Source organism: Desmodus rotundus, chromosome 3, assembly GCF_022682495.2.
Source record: "Desmodus rotundus isolate HL8 chromosome 3, HLdesRot8A.1, whole genome shotgun sequence".
Lineage (NCBI taxonomy): Eukaryota > Metazoa > Chordata > Mammalia > Chiroptera > Phyllostomidae > Desmodus > Desmodus rotundus.
In genome coordinates this window covers 166,704,467-166,724,006 of record NC_071389.1, presented here as the reverse complement: position 1 = coordinate 166,724,006, position 19,540 = coordinate 166,704,467, and the positions used below count along the sequence as shown (strand labels likewise).

General features: G+C 38.1%; 1 protein-coding gene across 4 annotated transcripts in view; it reads left to right on the top strand.

The window, feature by feature from the left end:
- STK38L (serine/threonine kinase 38 like) overlaps positions 1-19,540 on the top strand; it is a 72,970-nt gene that overhangs the window by 29,844 nt on the left and 23,586 nt on the right. For 3 of the 4 annotated variants that reach the window (XM_071221059.1, XM_045184099.3, XM_024575393.3), the window contains 2 exons: positions 14,495-14,639; positions 18,381-18,432. In XM_071221059.1, the coding sequence (XP_071077160.1) occupies positions 14,506-14,639; positions 18,381-18,432 (186 nt within the window). In that variant the 5' untranslated portion in view covers positions 14,495-14,505. Of the gene's footprint in view, positions 1-14,494; positions 14,640-18,380; positions 18,433-19,540 lie in introns of those variants that run through there. The other variant, XM_024575395.3, reaches the window with a different exon arrangement.

Here is a 19,540-nt window from a genome sequence, read left to right as displayed (position 1 = left end):
CCATAAACAAAATAACACAGTAATTTTCAAGTTGAAATTAAGAGATATCAGAGAAATTGGTACAGCCCTGGCCGTGTGGCTCAGTTGGTGGGAGCATCATCCCATACACCCAAAGGCTGTGGATTTGATTCATGGTCAGGGCACACACCTAGGCTGTGGGTTGGATCCCTGGTGGGGACACCTGTGGGAGGTGACCGATGGATGTTTCTCTCTCATATCAATGTTTCTGTTTCCCTCTGTCTCTCTCCTCCTCTCTTTCTAAAATCAATAAACGTATCCTCGGGTGAAGATTAAAAAAAGAAACTGGTACAATGGAGGAATCCACATTGATCTCTCCTGAAGCTCTCAATGATGAAGAAGCTTTGAATATTACGAGTGAATGGGAAAATTAAAATATGAGTTTATATTTTCAATTAAAGTGATATCTTAGAAATTTATATTTTACATCCTCACTTAAAATAGTTTATTTTCATGTTTTATTTTGTATGTGAATGTCAATTTGTTTCTTTCCCTCTCTGTCTCTCATTTCTTTTAGAAGCTTACTTTGAAGAAAGTGAAAGGCAAGAATTCAAAGATGACCACGTTTTTTATAGTTGGGCTGCTTAGTGATTCATGTGTTCAGGCTGCTTCCCAAAGCTTGCCCCTCCCCTTTCCTTTACCAGCAAGTCACACCACCTCTCACCACTCCTCATTTTCCTGCCTTATCCACTTATTGGTTGTTCTCTGGTCACACCAGACCTTCACTTTTTAGCACAAACTAGATGTTTTTGGTTGTCCTGGTGTTTTGAATCAGGCACTATTTCCTTTAAAACAGACTACGTAGAAGTAAAGGAAAATGCGGATCATCTTTAAAGCTAGAGTATTTATTTTGTCTCTTTTTATGATTTTGGAGGAGTAGTTTTCTTGCTTTAAATAAGACTTGAAGTTAACTTAGCTAATAATATTTGTGCTGCCTGCTTTTTGATTTTGAGTAAGGGCCTTTCAAGTCACCAGTAGAAAGGCTGTTTGGGAAGGAATTGACAGTTTGAGGCCTTGGAAATACACACAAGTAAAAGCCACCAAAAAACTCTCCCTAAAAAGAGGTATAGGAGATGACTGAACATATTTTCAGAATTCCCATTAGTCTCATGGTTTGTTTTTACTTTTATTCTATGACTTCAAACTCTTTTTGCTGTTCTTTATAATCCTCCACTAAACCAGAACTAAGAATTTGGTTCATAGGGAAAAAAATCCAAGTCCAGTGGTACCTAGGAAAACAACCACCTCTTTGGGGTGAAAAGAGAATCTCTTTTATTGCTCCCCTGTCTACTTATATGCAATTGCTCTTAAATACATTTTTCTTACTATAAAAATGGTTCTTTCCCTTATGGAAAAATGGAAAATTAAAAAATAAAGGACAAAATTTAAATCATCTATAATTTACCCCCTTTTTTCTTCACATAATAGAGTTTATACTTTATATAAAGGTAGAATTTTGTATCTTGTTTATTTAACATTTCTCAGGCTATTATGTTTTGGGGAGGAAATTTTCTTCACTGTTATTTCTATGGCATTTCATGCTATTATCATTCCAACAATCATTTTACCTATTAAACATTTGTTTGCTATTTTTAAACAGTGCTTTGATTTAATTTTAAAAAACTCTATAAATCTTGGCTGAGATTTTGATTAATTTTTTAAGATAGTTTCCTAGAGGTAGAATTACCATGTCAAAAGGCATAAAAATTTTTAAGGTTTTTGATACAAATTGCCATTGTCCCTGCTAGAAAGTATTACATCTCTACCAGTTAACATAAGCACAGGGAGTGGTATTATCAAGATGATGACATAGATCATTCCCAACTTCAGTCCCCCTTACAGACCAACTAGCAACTATCTGTGGTGAGACACCAGTGCAAAACCCTGAAACCCAGGGCTGAGGTTGAAATACCTTCCATCCCAGACCTCCTGCAGCCTTCCTTGGATACTGTTAAGCAGCTCTTTTAAGTATAGTCTCTGAACCCACATAACCAGGAGGCCTGGCAATGACCCTGAGCAGCCTTGGAGTCTAGTTAGTCTGTGGTACTGCTCAGCTGTGGAGCCAACCCTACAGCCCTCAGAACCTAGCTTAGGGCCCTGCCCAATTGTTGAACATGGCTTGTGGCCTCATCCAGGCAGGGAGCCAGCCAGTGACCCCACCCATTTGCAGAATATAGCCTGTAACCTCACCTGATGTGGGAGTTTGGACAGCAACCCTGCCTAACCATGGAGCACAGTCTCTAGCGTACTAAAATTCAGGATATAGGTGGAGGCCCCTCCCAAGCAGAGAACCTAGGTAGTCTAATAGTGGAGCATAGCCAACAGCCTACCTGATCACAAAGCCCAGCCTGAGGCCCTGCCCAACTTCAGGATACAGCCTGTGGCCCTGTTTGATTGCATAGTGTAGGCAGAGGCTGAATCTGACCTCCAAGCCCTGTCTTTGACCCTGCCTCATTATGGAGTCCAGCTAGCAGCAAGATTTGGTCAGGAAGCACAGCCTGGGATCCCACCCAACCAGGAGTGATTACAGAGATCAGGCTGTAGCTGTGTCCAATCATGAGGTCTAGCCAGTGGCACCATCCTGACTGGGAACACATCCAACAGCCCCACCCAGTTAGGGAGTCCTCCCAGTGGCTTTGTTTGAATGTGGAGCTCAGCCAGTGGGCTCACCCAACCACAGAGCCCAGCCAGCAGCAACTCCCCCAACTTCAGAGCATGGGCAGTGGCCTCACCCAATTAGAGACCCCGATAGAAAGTGCTGCTTGCCCACAGGCACTACCAGTATCCCGAACTGAACTGACTGGCGAAGGTCTTTCTCTTCCAAAGTGAACCTGTAAGTAGGAGTAGGAGACCACTTAACCTAAATGTGTAGATTCCAGCACAGGGAATCAAAAACCACAAAGAATCAGGTAAACATGATATCAATAAAGGAAAGTAATAAAACTCCAATAACCGACCCTAAAGAAATGGAGATCTATAAACTATCTGACCAAGAATTTAAAATAACCCTCTTAAAGTAGTTCAGTGAACTTCAAGAACACAGACAACTAAATGAAATAAGAAAGGCAGTTGTAAACAAAATGAAAAGTTCAACAATGAAATAGAAACTATATAAAAAAAAAATCACACGTAAACCTTGACATGAAGAATATGACTAAACTGAAGAATTCAGTTGAGAGCTTTAACAACAGACTTGACCAAGCTGAAAAAGGAATCAGTGAACTAGAAGATAGGTCATTTGAAATTATCCAGTCAGAGGAGCAAAAAGAAAAAAGAATGGAAAAAAGTGAAGAAAACCTACAGACTTGTGGGACGTGATCAGGAGAGACAAGTATGCATTATGGGAATCCCAGAAGGAGAAGAGAAACAGAAGGGGACAGAAAGCCTATTGAAAAGCAGTAATGGCTGAAAACTCCTCAAACTTGGGGAGAGAAATGGACATCCAGATTAAAGAGGCCCAACAGACTTCAAATAGGTTGAACCTAAAAAGGTCAACACTTAATATGTGGAATCTTAAAAGAAGGACAGAAACAGAGCAGAAGAGTGGTTGCCATGGGTAGATGGGTAGGTGGGAAGGATAAAGATGGTCAGAATGTACAAACTTCCAGTTATAAGTCCTGGGATGTATGTACAGCCTGGTGACTCTAATTAACAGTGCTGTCCTGTGTATTTGAAATTTGCTGAGATAGTAGATCTTAAAAGTTACCACCAAACACAAAAAATTATAACTATGTGAGGTGATAAATGTGTTAACTAACCTTACTGTGGCAACATTTTACAACATGTGCACACAGATCATTACATTCTGCACCTTAAAGTTACACAATTTTACCTATCAATTATATCTCAATAAAGCTAGAAGCAAAAAGAAAACCATGTACAAGTACAGATGGTACATGAGAAAGGAATCTTTTGGCCAACTGGACCCTGAGGATTTTCCCCTAACTAGTAACACTATTTTTATATAGGGAACATGATGCATTACTTTAAAGCTTCCATGTCTTTGATTTACTGGTAAAACGGAACATTTTTCATGTGTTTGTTAGCTACTTTTATTTATATATTGTCTCAATATTATTTATCTTTTTATTATTAGGATCTTTGTGGTCCCTTTGTAATTTTAATGTTAAAATAGTTGTATTATAAGCTTTATATATTTTTTAAGAAATACAATTTGTTCTTTTTAATATATACTTGTAATATACAATGTTTTTTTGTAGTTGCCCCCAAATTATGGTCTTTTAATCTTGCTTGATAAACACATGTATATATTCCAAATTTTTATATAATGATACCTAGCACTATTTTCATTGTGATTTCCTTCTAGGACAGTCAGTTCCCTTTTAAAGATTAGATATTTACCTATACTTTACTTGTAATTTTACTTGTAATATAAATATACTTGTAAGTATATTTATGTATACTTAGAAGTAATTTTACTTGTAATTATCTATACTTTCTTGTAATTTTTTGAAGTTTAATTTTTTTTTACATTTATTGCCATACTCCTTCCTTTCCTTCCCTTTTTATTCCTTAGTTTTTATGTTCACCCTTTTGAAACCATTTGAAATTTATTTTAGCATTTGGACTGAAATGAATGTCTGACTTACTTTGTTTTTCAAATATATAACCAGTTATTCTAACACTGTTAATTAATACTTTCCATAATCTATGATTTTTTACCTGATAAAAAAGCAAACTTTTTAAAATCAGCATTATTCTTAGGTATTTTATGAATGTTGTCCTCCATCTCTTCCTCCCTGCTAATTTTGTGAACAGGTTTATTTTCTCATTTTTAAATGCATACCTTTAAAATTAGCATTGTAAAGGATACATTTAAAACTTTTAAGTTGAACTCTTTATTTAAAAAATAATTTTGATGCCCTGGCTGGGTGGCTCAGTTGGAGTATTGTCCCTTACACCAAAAGGTTGTGAGTTCAATTCCTGGTCAGGGCACATCCCAAAGTTGTGGGTTTGATCCCCAGTCAGGGCATGTACGGGAGGCAACTGATTGATGTTTCTCACATTGATGTTTCTCTCTCTCTCTCTTCCCCTTCCTCTCTTTCTAAAATTAATAAGCATATCCTCAGGTGAGCAATAAAGAAATTTACATTCACTGACCTATATTCTTTGTAACAGAAGTGGCAAATCCAAAGGAAAACGTGGTGTTGGGTTGTGGGAAGTAGAGGGAAGCATGGCTCAGTTGATGAGGTAAAGAAGAGGGTAGTTCCTTTCCTGTTCATTTGACGTCTTTGTTATTGTCCTAGGTCCAGACCCCCCAGTTCAGAGTCATAGGTTAAATCTGGTAGACCAGAATTCTCTAGATCGTTGTTCTCTCCCCCTTTCTGTTTCTCTCATGCTCTGTTTTTCCCAAGAATTTCCGTAGGCTACTAAATTCATGTCCATAAACTCCATAAATTTCCAAATACATGGATTCTATATATGAATAAAATAAAGATATACCGATTTATGTATATTTAGTCTATTAATTTTTGTTTTCCATGTTATTTTTGTTTTATTTTGAAATACTTCTGAATAGTTTCTCATTTACAAGTGCTTTCGAAATCCTTACTTTGGTCCTCCCTCACCCCCATTCTCCCTTCCCTCCCTGTGTCCTCCACTTCCTCCCTTGCAAATTGTGGTATTTTTCTCTCTTTAAGTGTAATCAAGGTGTATTCTTACGTGTGCTTGTATATGCACCAATTATGAGAAATAGATTTAACTCTTTTAGGGATACCTCGACTGTCCAAAATTTGGTATTGTTTTTCCATTGTAGTGCTTAATTATAAATATCTGAAGTTGTTTGGCATTAGAGCTGAGGTAGATAACTTTTTTTAGGTTAACTATAACTTGGTAGATTCAGTCAACTGTCTTTTGCAGAGAAACTCTAATGCATTACTAGATTGGGATATAGCAATAGCGAAATTCAATTATGTAAATATTATAAGAAGACATGGCTTTCTCAATATTTTTGAGAAAAATGAAATTCTGCCTTACCTAATCATTAAGATCTATCAACTGGCCAGATTTTAGGGAAAATTGCTACTTTGGCAAATTTATACTTGGTTCTGTAGTTTGTTTGTTTATATTTGGTTCATAAACACTTTTCCCTCCCTCTGGAAGTTAGAAAGAAAGGTTCAGAGGAGTTTTTAGTAATTATTTGGATCAACATAGTCAGATAGTCTGCCATTAACAGCATTACTGTAGCCAGATAAGCATTTGGGAAATCAAGCACTGAAGATATTTTTGTCAATGGGAAAAAAATAAAGAATATCTCTTTCTAAAAGCAATACTGCTAATAAAAATGATAATGTTAACTTCAGCACCATTGTGCCAGCTCTGCCAGACATATGACTCACAAAAAAAAGAAGAAAAAAGAAAAGAAAAAGCAAGTATCTATGAATTCACTCCTGTGGACTAGTGAATAGGGCACACAACAAATGTAGAGAGTCACATTAATTAAAAAACAAAACAAAAGCTCTTGACCCCAAATGTAGGAATCAGATTATAAACAAATGGTCTGTTACCTCGTAAGAATTACTGCATCTTGTGAGAGAAGTGGTTAGTTCTTCCCTGGAATACTTTTCTCTTCCCTAGTTATAACCCCAAATCACTACAAACTTCTAGTATACTTTTATGAAGACTTCTTTTCTCACTTCATCTTTTTAAGAAACTAATATGTACTTTCTGATACATTTCTCTCTTCTCTACATTAAAAGCAACCTAATTTGTCAAATCAAGTAGTTTTTAAGATTAGGAAAAATAGTGAATATGCATTAGAAACTAAATTTGCAAACTAACTTAGGATAGCATCCCAAGGTGGTAGAAGTGATCAGAAGACTAGGCAGGGAAGGGAAGAAAATTAATCACTTTTGCACATTTAATATGAGTCAAGACATGTTTTAAAATACTTTCTTATTTAATTTATTGATTTATTGAACACTTACCTGACATTTCTCTGTGCTAGGCACTGTTTTAAGTCTTTCACAAGTATTAACTTTCCTAATTCTTAAAAGTCTTACATTAACATAATCATCACATACACAGGTTGGACATTGTTACCTTTATTTGTATCAACCCAACACTGGAGCACAGAAAGTTTAAGTAATTTGCTTAAAGTCACACAGCTAGTGAGTGTCTGGGCCAAAATTCAGATCCAGGCACTCTGGCCCTTCAGCTCTGCGCTCTGCTGCCACCCCTGAAGCACCACACCCATGCTCTAAGGTTGGTGCGTACTCTCTCCATTGTAGTGATGTGGATCCCAACTGCGGTTAAATAACTCCGACAGGATCAGCCTTGAAGTAGTTTTCTTTCCCCACCAAGTCTGCTCTTCCAATACCACCTATCCTTACTAATAAAAGAGAGGACCACTTGCCCAGTCATCCAAATCTGAAATCCGGGGATAATTACAGATTTCAAACTTCCCAGCTGAGTAGCCGTGCCCTTCTTTTAATATCTTCTGCTACTATTTTAAAAAGGATTGTAATCTCAAATGCCCACAGCAAGCAAGTAATAAAGCTTACAGGTAATAAAATGAGTGAAGGAAGCTGGGCATAAGGGAGTAAACAGTTGTTGGACTCCTGTGGGATGTGGTATGGTTGTCCGTGGAAATGAGGCTCTTCCACAGGATTGTGAGGAAAGCATTCCAAAGACCCACGCACGGGAGACTGTGGTGTGGCAAGATGGTTTATCGGGTGGAAATGGAAGCTGCCCCCTGAGTTTCCAATGTCCCATTTCTGTCTCCTGCCATGGAAAAAGTTCAACCTTGTCTTCAGCAAGGCTAAAACAAAAGCCATAGCTTCTGTTTTGAAGGGGGTCCATAGCTTCCCCTTCATGTTAAAACTCAGTCCTTTTGGAGCCTGAACCGTCCAACTCAGGCCCTGGTAGCTGCTAAACCCACGTGGTTGCACGTGCTCACAGAAGAGAGAGCACACTAACGCATGTGGAGAGTGCATTACTGGGTGTCAGTTGTCGGGGTGGGGAGGAAAAAACTTCTTTGTTCCCCTGGGATTATTAGCTTGGATTTGGGATGGACCAGGTGGTTTTCAAAAGAACCAATCAACTTCCCAGGCTCTTGAGGGTTTTTTGATGGGTCTATTCTTTAGCTAGATTTGACAGGCCTTTATGGTCTGATACCTCCTGCTCAGCTCCCAATAATCTGATACTGGAGGGGGGAAGGGAGGAGTGTTGATCCCCTTGGCAGAGAAATGCTGTGGTCCCCTGGGGTGTGAAGCTGTAGCTTCCTGGTGAAGCAAGTAGGCTCATGCCCCCCAGTTTATTAAGCTCAATGTCTAATTGCCTTTGCCTTCTTTTTTATTAATAACTAGTTAACTACCTACGGTAACAGTATTGCTAGGAGGCCGCTGCTTCTCTATTCCAGCAGTCTATTTCCAGGCAGGAATGTGGGCTTATATTTGACAGATCTGAATATTTAGGCACCTAAAATCTGGGTTTTTGTGTGAAATCTTCCAATTTTTAAATCACAGTACAATCCAACATAAATGTGGTTGTAGGCCACCAGTTTATAACCCCTGATTATTTATTATTGAGTCCTACTAACCTTATTTATATTCCTCTGATCTAATCTACTCCCAGCCTTTTTACCACCCACCCCATACTAGCATGATCTGTCCAAAGTGGCATTCTGATAGGATTTCAGGGGGGTTATGAGGATTAAATGCATGAATGCATGTAACATTCTTAGAAGACATTTTGGTACTTAAGTAAGCACTTAATAAATGTTCTTTATTGGCAGTTAGTTCTTCACTTAATGAAAAGCCTTGACTGACTCCCACTTAATACTCAGGATAATTTTTTAACATGGCAAAAAAAGGTATTTTATTCTTACCTATCACTCCACCTTTGTCTTCTGCTATTCCACTAAATGCACTCGAGTCGTCCTCCACACCCGTGTCAGTCTACGTGATTCTCTTACACCCTGTGCACCTGGCTTGTGAACTCTTATCTTCCCTACTCACCTCAGGATTCAGTTCTAGCATCTCCTCCTCTATTAAACCTTTCACTACATTTCCTCTTGAAGAGCGCATTTCTCCCTTTGTGTTCCCCTAAGGTTGTGAACCTCCTTAAGGGCAGGGACTATATTTTATCAGTCTTCATAGACTCAGTACTGTGGGCAGTGTCAGTAAATAGTGTACATCTACAATAGATGTTGGTTGAAAATAGTACAACTAGTAAAAGTTAGGGCTGGGGCTTGAACTTTTACCTGAATATGAATTTCTTCCTCTTTGGGTTACACCTCAGAGAGGAAAGAAGCCCTGGCTATTCTGCCTTTACGATACAGCATAGGATACAGTATCCGACCTAAAGACCTGTTATATAGCCCAGGGCATAATGGTTGCACCTAATGTTGAATTTAGGAAAATTTTTATAATCCGAGGTGCTACAGTAGCCTTGAAGATACGCTTTCCTCTGAAATTTAGTACATGAAACCACCCATTAAATAGTGTGTTTTACCTGTCAGGTAAAGCAGTTCAGTTTTCCTACTTTTAAAAGTTTGATGGTAAGTGGTTGGAGACACCACATCTATTTATAGGTGGCCTGAGTGCCAAATTTGTTATCTCCTTTCCCCAGGCTCGATAATGTTGGACTTAACTATTCGTAGTGTCCCCGTTAACGAATAGGGGAGTCTGGAGAAAACATGTGAAAAGGAAATTCAAGGGCACCTAGTGTTGTTTTTATCAGTCCAGGAATTCTAGACTTGCAAATTGTATCCTGTTCTTTTTCTGGCTAAAGAAAAGGGCTTTAGTTAAAGACAAAGAACAGTGTTAAATCCATTAGAGGAATAAATTTGCAATATAATAAGTGCCAGTCATCTAGATCATTCTTTGTAATAGTATGGTCACTGCTGGTCTTAGTTTTGTTTAATTTGAATTTTTAAAACCTATTTGTGTCTGGTTAGAAGGAAATGTATTATTTTAATTTTAAAGCTAATCCCTAAGAGATACTATTTCGTCAAGATTAAGGGTAGAATTTTTGGCCTTTTCTGCAATTGTATCACTCAAGTGTGATTTGTTTCTGAAGGTTAATGTAACACTAAATGATTCTGTAGTTTATAACCTGAAGGAAATTATTATATGTGAAACACATATTATGGAAAGTCCGTTGAGTTTAAGGTCCTTACTCACCATCATTTATTTATAGAATGCCTGCTGTGTGCTTGGTACTTTGTGTCTTGTATGTCAGATGCTGTAATACTTTCACTACAAAGATGAGTAGACATAGGATTTACTCTGATTAAGGTTTGTGAACAAGGCATACACACTTGCATGTGTATGTAATTTGAATGGAAAGAATATAGTACTAATGACTAAATCATAAATTGTCTGGAAGTTGTTTTTCTTGATAGCCACTTCTGGATTTGGGAGTTGAACACGTTACATCCTCTTATGATGGGAGAAACCTGATCTTCTGTTTACCCCTCTTTTATAAAGACCTCAGGTTCACAAATCCTGATCTAAAACAACTTTGTATTTACTTCTGTACTGTTACTGCAAATAATTCCTAGTTGTTTGGAATTGTTTTTGAGTTTACTCACATTTTTTACGTTTCATAAAAATTTCCCCAAAAGTTTTGCTCCGTAATATTTCTGCCCTCCTCTAGCTCCCCAATGTTTCATTCAGGGAAAGCCCACCCCGCAGCAGAGCTTAGAACTGGTCATCTCCAGCCACTTTAAAGTGGGCAGAATTGCCCTGGGCTAGAGAGCAGTTAGTCTTTTTCCCCTTCCCTCCTTCCTTCTCTTCCTTCTCTTCCTTCCTTCCCTTCTCTCCCTCCCTCATTCCTTCCTGCCTTCTTTCCTTCCAGTTTACCTTATCCTGATGCCATTAAACATTTAAATTGAATAACAGTTCTCTTTGTCCTGATGCCAGGCTTGCCAAGCAATCTGACCCTTGTGGCTTTATATCTAGCTTGCCTACAAGGACAGAAGGCATGTGCAAGAGGATGCAAGGATCTGTTCCTTGTTACTCAGTTTCTTATTGTGTAAATCAGTAAGCTGCCATTTGTCTTGCGTATCCATCTCTTGTGAACTCTCTGAAGACAAGCAGCTTCTAGAATTTGACTGCCCTGGGACGCTGACAGCTGCAGGCCAGACCTTGCCCCCTGACCGACTGAGCAGGGCAGCCTGTTGTGAGGGGCCCCTGGGCAGCCAGTCAGCTGCCTTCCACAGCCACACCCTGAATTCATGGTACATCTTTCTTTTTGACTTCTGAAATATTTACTTACGGCTATTTTTTTGTGCTTTTTTTTTTCTAGAGGCATTATAAAGTGTTTTGTTTGTTTTTTCGCCACAATCTTTTGGAAAGGAAAATACAGACCTTGGACAACTAGAGTTGGGTCTTGACCTGTTTTCCCCCTAAGAACTGGCAAACCAATTTGAACATTCTCTGTCAGCTACAGATTGGGACAATTGAGAAAGGACTCTAAAATCCCTAGGTGTTGCTCTTTGTTGGAGCTTTTATGCCCCCCTCCAAAAGTTTGTTAAAAAGGACAGGCACTTTTTAACTAGAGTTTGAAGAGAATTGCCTGTGAACTCAAATTTTATATGCTAAAGAAGGCTCCCTATAATACTACTGCAAATTGTACACGTTATCACCTTTTTGAGGACTTAGGATACACATAAACATATTAAAGATGCTGGGAAGTCTTGCAATAAGAAACTCGTTTAATTTTGTATATTTTGGTTTTCCTCAAATTATTTGAATTCCTCAACTTCCAGTCCATCCTCCCCAGCTTCCTTCCCTGTGCCCCAACCCCCAGATCCCAGTTAACAAACATGATTTGGGATGCCTGCCAAACACCACCCCTGTTCTCTTTTCCTTCTTTGATTTTTCTGCATCTGATCCTGAAACACAGAACATGAACCCAGTGATTCTGAGACTTCCAAAAATGGTTTGATAGTGTTGCCTTAGATAGCATTCCAAGAAGAACAGCTTAATGCTTAAAAATCATTTGGCCATGATAATTCTTGAGTTTCATTTATTTTTATTATTTATGGTTTTTAAAAATAATGCTAATTATTATTATAGCATTTAGCATGTCAAAAAAATTAAACTAAGTATCTAAAATAATGCCTTACATTTGTATAGCCATTGTAGCTTTGCTGTATATTATCTCAGATGCCCTGAGACTATACCTGTGAACGGGGCAGAGCAAATATAATGGCTGTCTGGGGAAAAGTGACACGTTCGGAGTGTGCTGGTGATTTGAGTAAGACCATGTGATCACTCAGCAGCAGGGTCTGGATTAGATCTCTAAATTTCTGACTCTTGGGTTCAGTAATGTCTTTTTCCACACTTGCTTATTACTGTTGTTGTTTCAACTCTTCCCCACCCCACATTTGATAGGTTGAGTCATTCATTCATTAATGCCTACTATGTGTCAGAATCAGTGCTACTGTGATAAATAGTCAAGAGTGAATCAGGAGAAGTTCTTGCCCAGAGGTGCTTGTAGTTTAGTGGGATAGAGAAATGGAGTGACAAGCACCAGTACCTGGAATCTATTAGGTACAAATGCTAGAGAACATACTTGAAAGCATGCCAAATGTGATGTCTCCCCTGGTAGGGAATGTTAGAGAAGTCTTCGCAGTAAGACTGTGCCTTAAAGCATCAACAGGATTCCTGCGAAGAGAGTTCAGGACATAACTGATTTAGGGATGGGTCTGGTGAGGGCTTGGAGGAATGAAAGAGCCAGGTATATTGTTGGGAGAAGAGTGCGTGGTGAGGAAGGGCAGCAGATAAGGCTGGAAGGGCAAGTTGGAGACAGCGCTTGGAGTCCTGACTCCACAGCGCACTAGCTCTGACTTTTCTAAGCTTCAGTTCCTTACTTTACACGGTCCTTGTGAGGATGAAATGCAGTCATGCATAGAAGTGCCACTGTCTTAAATCCTGAGGAGAAAAAAGGGAAATTCAGTGAATAAAGTATCCTAAAATTCCTGATACATACTAGCATTTAGTGTCTGTGAGTTGTCTTTACCATACTAAGCTAATCTGATTTGCTGTAGGCAAGGGAGGAGGTGTCAGTGATTTTAAACAGGTAACTGATCAGCTTCTTCTTATAAAAAGACTTAGTCAGTAGAGGAACAAGTTTATGATGCTAACGAAGTAGTGTTTTAGACATAAAGGATTTGAGGCTCCTCCAGTACATTGAGGTATAAACTCAGTAACATGACAGGAGACCATGACGGTTTCCATGACAGGAAATTGCTTGCTTTCAATCTGTGCTTGACATTGAAGCACAGGAAAGCCCTTTTGGTTCATTCCTTTATCCCTGGATTCCAGTCCAGTTCAGGTCCATATACAGGGGTCTGTATCTTTGTCTAATTAAGGAGAGGCAGGTGTTGGGGAGTAGGTGGCAGGTTTGGGGAGTACTTTCCAGCTATGTTAGGTGCTCACTCTTGGCAATCTGGATCTTCTCTAAGTTGGTCTATTGTGACCCCCATCCAAATAAGCAAAGATCTCGTTAACATATGGAAGCATTCTAGGTTTGTTTGGTCCAGATGTGGACTGTGGTAGGCAAATTTCTTAGGGTCACTGCCCACCAAAGCAGCCACTAGAGTTTAATCTGTCCCCCTGTGAAGTAGCCTTTTTGTTACATTCCTTATGTTGTCTAATTGTCCAGGTCTTCTTCTGTGTGACTGTCCCAGTGGTTTTTCAAAGGTGGCACTTGAATAGCTTTAAGTAGACATACACAAAACTTCCCTATTGTCATCTGGCTTGATTCACACACTTGTGTTTCCTGCTTGGTTTCTACAGGCATTTGAGTGTTGTTTGAAAGTGAAATGGACCGCATAGTTTGGAAAAGTACACTAGACCTTGCTATAGTGCTATCTGAAATGACAGAATTCAGAATGAAATGGGGCAACCGTGGACTCCATCCAAAGGGGCTTTTCCCTAAAAGTGTTTTCCTGTAAAACATATACCCACAAGAATTGGTTCAGATTGATGTTTGTGTGCTTATTGATACAACACTTAATGTTTCATAAAATTTATATAGCAGAAGCCATTTCTTACTATTTAATTAAACCACATTAACTCTTAGAAGACTTGCATTTATTGGGGACATAAGATTAGCAAAATCCTGTGGATTTTATTTAGTAATAAGTAAAACAGCAACAGAATAGATTGAACCTTTCTTGTTTCAAATGCCTGATGAATAGAACGTTTTCTATATAAATGTATTTATGTTGAGTATAGACTGACACTGGTGCTTCCTTACCATTCATTATTCACCCCTGATTTTTGCCAGCACAAAAAAATTAATTTCTGTTGCCCTGGGAATAGTGCATCTTTCTTTCTTTACTAGTATTGAATTATTGTATTATTTATAATGTGAAATAATGGATATCTTAACCGTTAGAATATGATTTTTTTAGTAGAAATCAAACCATTTCTAGAGTTTGTTAAAAGGGAAAAAAAGTTTTTTTTCCCACTGAATAATTTGTGTTTATATGTTATTTCAGTTTCCGTTGCTATGGCAATGACGGCAGGGACTACAGCCACCTTCCCCATGAGCAACCATACTCGGGAGAGAGTGACTGTGGCCAAGCTCACGTTGGAGAATTTTTACAGCAACCTAATTTTACAGCATGAAGAGAGAGAAACCAGGTATAGTGATGGCTAGTCAAAATATTCCGTTCAATTAACTAAGCTGGTAATGCTGTGAGTGCAGTGTGAGCACGTTGCTCATGATGATATAAATATTGTAGATCCCTGTGTTATTTTCCTCATGCCGCCAGTGGACCTAGTTCTTTGTTTTATTTTTGCAGAATAGTTTCTTGTGCTGTGCGCCCATATGCTTATTTCAAATGTCAGTTGATGTTTTAAACAAAACCTTTCCAACCATGAAATTATGATACAGCTTTTTACTTGCTTTTAGAGAGATGCGTTATGAATAATTGACTTTAATCCAAAAACTTTTATGGTGTTGTGTACATATAAGTGGGAATGGTAGAATTAAAAATGAAAGACATGCTGTTTTGCCTTCAGGAAAATATAATAAAGGAGATAATGCACATATATACTGCATGAAAGAATGAAAAGTGTCACTAAGAGAAAAGCGAAGAAGAGAGATTGCTTTTGTCTGAGGCGACTGGGAGCGCTGCATAAACAGTAGTGGTGTTAAACAGGGCTCTAAAAGAAAAAGTCCTATTTATACATACATCAAAGGGAGAAAAAAAGTAAAAGAGCAGGAGGAAAGGTATTAGAGACAGAAGAAACCACCTTCAGTGCTAGGTCAGGCACTATTCAATTTAGCTGAAGCTGGATGTCAGCATTTCCTGGGAGCCTTGGATGCTTTGTAAGTGTAGCTCTTCCTCAGGGTAGTAGAGGGCCTGCATGAGCTTGAACAGAAGAATCAAGTGATTGCAGGTGTTTCTCTAGAAGAGCACTTCAATTGTGGTATATAGAATGGACTGTGGGAAGAAGGATTAGAAGCAGGAAAGGCTAGTGATGCAGTCCAGGCAAATATTTAGAAAGGAGACTTGAGTTAGGATTGTGACAGCAACAATAGAAAAGAATTGACGGGTGAGAAGGATTGGAAAAAAACATGGAAACTAGCCAAATATGAACTGTGAGAGAAACAAGTCAATACTGGCTCTGAAGTGTCATGCCTGGGCAAACAGAGTGGTGCAACTTCAGTGAAATAGGACTCAAGAAGAAGAATCAGGTTTCGAACTTCATCTTGAACAGGTCTTGCTGCAGATCAGACATAGCCGAGGAGAGAATTAGAACTAGAAGATAAAACAACTATTCAGGAGTCCACCTAGAGAGTCAGGGTAAGAAAATGTGAAAGTTAAACACAGAGACTGGTGAGAAAAGCTAACATACCTTTAATCACAGTTCCTGAAGGAAGAGAGGAAAGAGAGTAGAGCAGAGGAAAGTTAAACTAAGTTCATCACCAGGAAGAATTTCAAAAGATTGAACTTAGACAGAAAGGAAGTGATTACAGATTTAAATGTAAATGGGTGGGTAAACCCCAACAAAAATCGACTGTGTAAAAACAATAACAATAACAATGATGATGTCTTAAGCGTTTTTTAAAAGTAGAATTGAAATATTTTCTAACAGTCGACTATCAGACAGGAGGGAAGTGGGATTAAAGTGTTCTTAGATATCTTTGCATTTCTAGAATGGATACATGTTGCGATACAGCATGGGGTAAAGATTAATTCCAGACTTAGACAAATTAAGTGTATATGTAATTTCTAGGATAGCCACTAACAGAATAAAAATAAAGTTTGTAACTTCCAAAGTTGTAGAAGGAAAAAAGAGGAATGGAGGGCAAATTTGTTCAAAAAAGGCAAGAGAAAATGAAAAACTGAAATACCAAATAGTGGACACAAATAGAAACCACAAAATAAGAAATAAATCCAAGTACATAAGTCATTACACTAATTGTCAATGTAATGAAAGTCATTGGAAGTGATTAAGTCATCAAGGGAGAGTGAACAAAGTAGCAGAGAACCCAGGAAAGAAAGACCTATAGATTGCCAAACAAAGGAGAGTAAGAATCAAAGTGTCTGCTGCTATGCAGACAATTGTAACTGAACAAAAATTTTTTAAAAAATTAAAAAAAAACAAAAGGTCTCAGCATGGTAGTGCCAGGGAAGCATTGGCAGGTCACCCTGTACTTCGTAAAGTGCGTCATTGTCTAAGTTCCTTGCTGTGCACCTGAAACTAATACAAAATAACACGGCATTTTAACTGTAGTTGAAAAAATAAGATAAAAAGTTATTGCATTATTAAAATAATTAATACTAAAATATTTATAGTAAAAAAACTGTTTATACTTTAAGAAAACGTGATGAATTTTTAAGGCTTAACTAAATGATAAATACATAAGCCAAATAAAGTACCAATGAAAGAACAAAATGTCAGAGCATTTTAGGAGGAAAATGATTTTTTAAAAAGGTAAAAGAAAGTCATAGGTGTTCCCGCTTAGTTAAGGTGCGAACAAATGAAAGTTACTTCCTTTCCCCCCTGAATGAAGGGTGATTTGATGAAGTGTCAGTCTTGGCAGGGAAAGGGGGCATTGGAGATTTGACAGAACAGAGTTGCTTGTATGTTGCTATCCCTCCCAGATTAATGGTCCTCTTACTCTTTGGATTCTTTCTGCAGAGGGGAGAACTCAAAAATCATTCAACAAGCAGCTCCGCAGTGCCCAGAGGTGCATGATGCTAGGCGCTTATTCCTCTCTAAGGTTGGGCTTAGGGGAATAATATGTAAACAAAGATAAAAATCAGTGTGGTAAGCAGCAAGGTACCTATTACAAATGCTGAGGAAGTGGGTGAAGAATATATTAGGTCTTATCTACTCCATTTGGGTGCTAATTTATGAACATGCCTTAGACATTTCTGCTAGGAATTTTTCTAAAGAAAAAAAGAGAAGGGATCCTAATGGATTTGGGAAGAACTTACTTTTGGACATACTGTTATAAAAAATACCAAACAATGTGTGTGATAGTTTCAATTCTCAACCCCATTCCCATGTGGATAAATCCTGGAAAGTTATTCTTATTGTAGCATACTCCAAAAATTATTAGGAAGAGCTCGCTTAGATTTATCCTTAGGGAAAACCAATACAATAGAAATAAAATACTTAATACTCAGTTGGAAATGAGTTGTAAAACTTGTACCACAACCATTCTCTAGTTACTAGTTCATGTGTCCTGTCCCGCCACCATTCTTCCCACCCCCACAATGCTTAGCTTAACCAACTTCAGGGGTGCCATTTAAAAATAATGAATAACTGAACTTGGCTATACCTTGAAAAGTAAATGTTCCTTCCAGTAGTTAATGGGTTACTTTTTATATACATAGATGACTTTCTAATTTATAAAGAATTATAATAGAATAAAATATACCCAATTGCATTTAACATCTTTCCTTGATTAAGAAATTAAGCTTAGACTTTAAGTGAAGGATGTAAACAAGCTCATTTAGCTAGTATTAGAATCATGATTTAAATGGATATCCACGTTAAAAATTTAGACTTTTAGTCGCTATAGTTACCTTTATATATGTGTAATATAAACTTGATAAATATTAATGATTTTGGTGGTTTGAACATTAGATAACAGAGTTTTCCTTCTGAGAATATTAGTCACCTTTGTGAACAATTCATTTAGGCAGTTTTAGAGGTAAATTTTATTTGGCCAATATGAGAAAGCTAAATCTGAATTGGGTTTATATTTTGAGAAAGAAAACTATATTTAGTGGTTATTTTGAGTGAGCTTGAAAAAATTTTAGCATAACAAATTGAAGTGGTAAACTTGAATAAATAAACATATTTTTAAATGGGAATAGTTAGGAATGCATTTAAAATTTAAATTATTATTTTTTTGTTAAGGCAGAAGAAATTAGAAGTGGCCATGGAAGAAGAAGGATTAGCAGATGAAGAGGTAATGTTAGCTGTAATTACTGTGATTGTAGTTAACAACCTGTGTTCTATACTTGAAAATTGCTAGGAAAGTGGATCTTCAGTGTTCTCACCACAAAAAAAATAGTTATGTGAGGTGGTGGACACAGTAACTAACCCTACTGTGGTAATGGTTTCACTGCATCTGTGTGGGTCAGATCATCACGTCATTTATCTTAACCTTATGCAGTGTTGTGTGTCATTTGTTTCTGAATGAAGCTGGGGGAAGTCAGTACTTACCGTACAAAAGCACCCCTAGTGACATGTACACTTACTGATGTCAGATGACTTTACAACGTTGATGACGTGTATTTCATTGTTTGAATGTGGGCTTCTTTGTTGTTATGATGGATATCTTTACAAGGAAGCAGCTTTTTTTAAAATTCCAAGAACAGAGATTTAGTGAACAGTGTCTGCAGTATTCGAGGATGATGGAACAGGAAAAGAGGTTCCCAAGAAGAACCAATCAATTGCCACATCTCAAACTTTTTTCTAAATGCCATCCAGTTCCCTAGTCCAGTGCCACTACCTTAGTTTACACCATCGTATATTCCCACGAAGAACAACTGCCCCAAACTCGTCTGTCTTCCTCTAGCCTTGACTGCACTCCCACCTAGTTTTTCTGCACACTGCAACCAGAGTTACTTGTCTAAAAACAAATTGGGTCACGTCGCTCTTTTTTTGCTAAATGTCCTTCATTGGCCCCTGAGTGCTCTCAGAGTAAGAGCATCCTCTTGGCCATTGGTATACAAGGTCCCATATTGGCCTTTGCTTCTCTCTCTGTAGGCTCACCTCTTGTCACCTCACCCCTGTGCTGACCAACATACTGAATTGCTTTAACTTCCATGCTCTTGCCCCTGGACCATTTCACATGTTATTTCTGCTGCTTAGAACCTCCTTATGCCTGCCTCACTCCCATCATTCTTTAAGAAGCTTTAGGTCTCAGTTTAAGCATCACTTCCATGGAGAAATCTTCCCTAATCCCTTGAGGTACCTCTACATTCTATCATAATGCTGTCCCTGTCCCTGTGGTAGCCTTAAAATACCATGTTCTCAGAGCAGAAACTCCACAACGACTGATTCAGCATTAC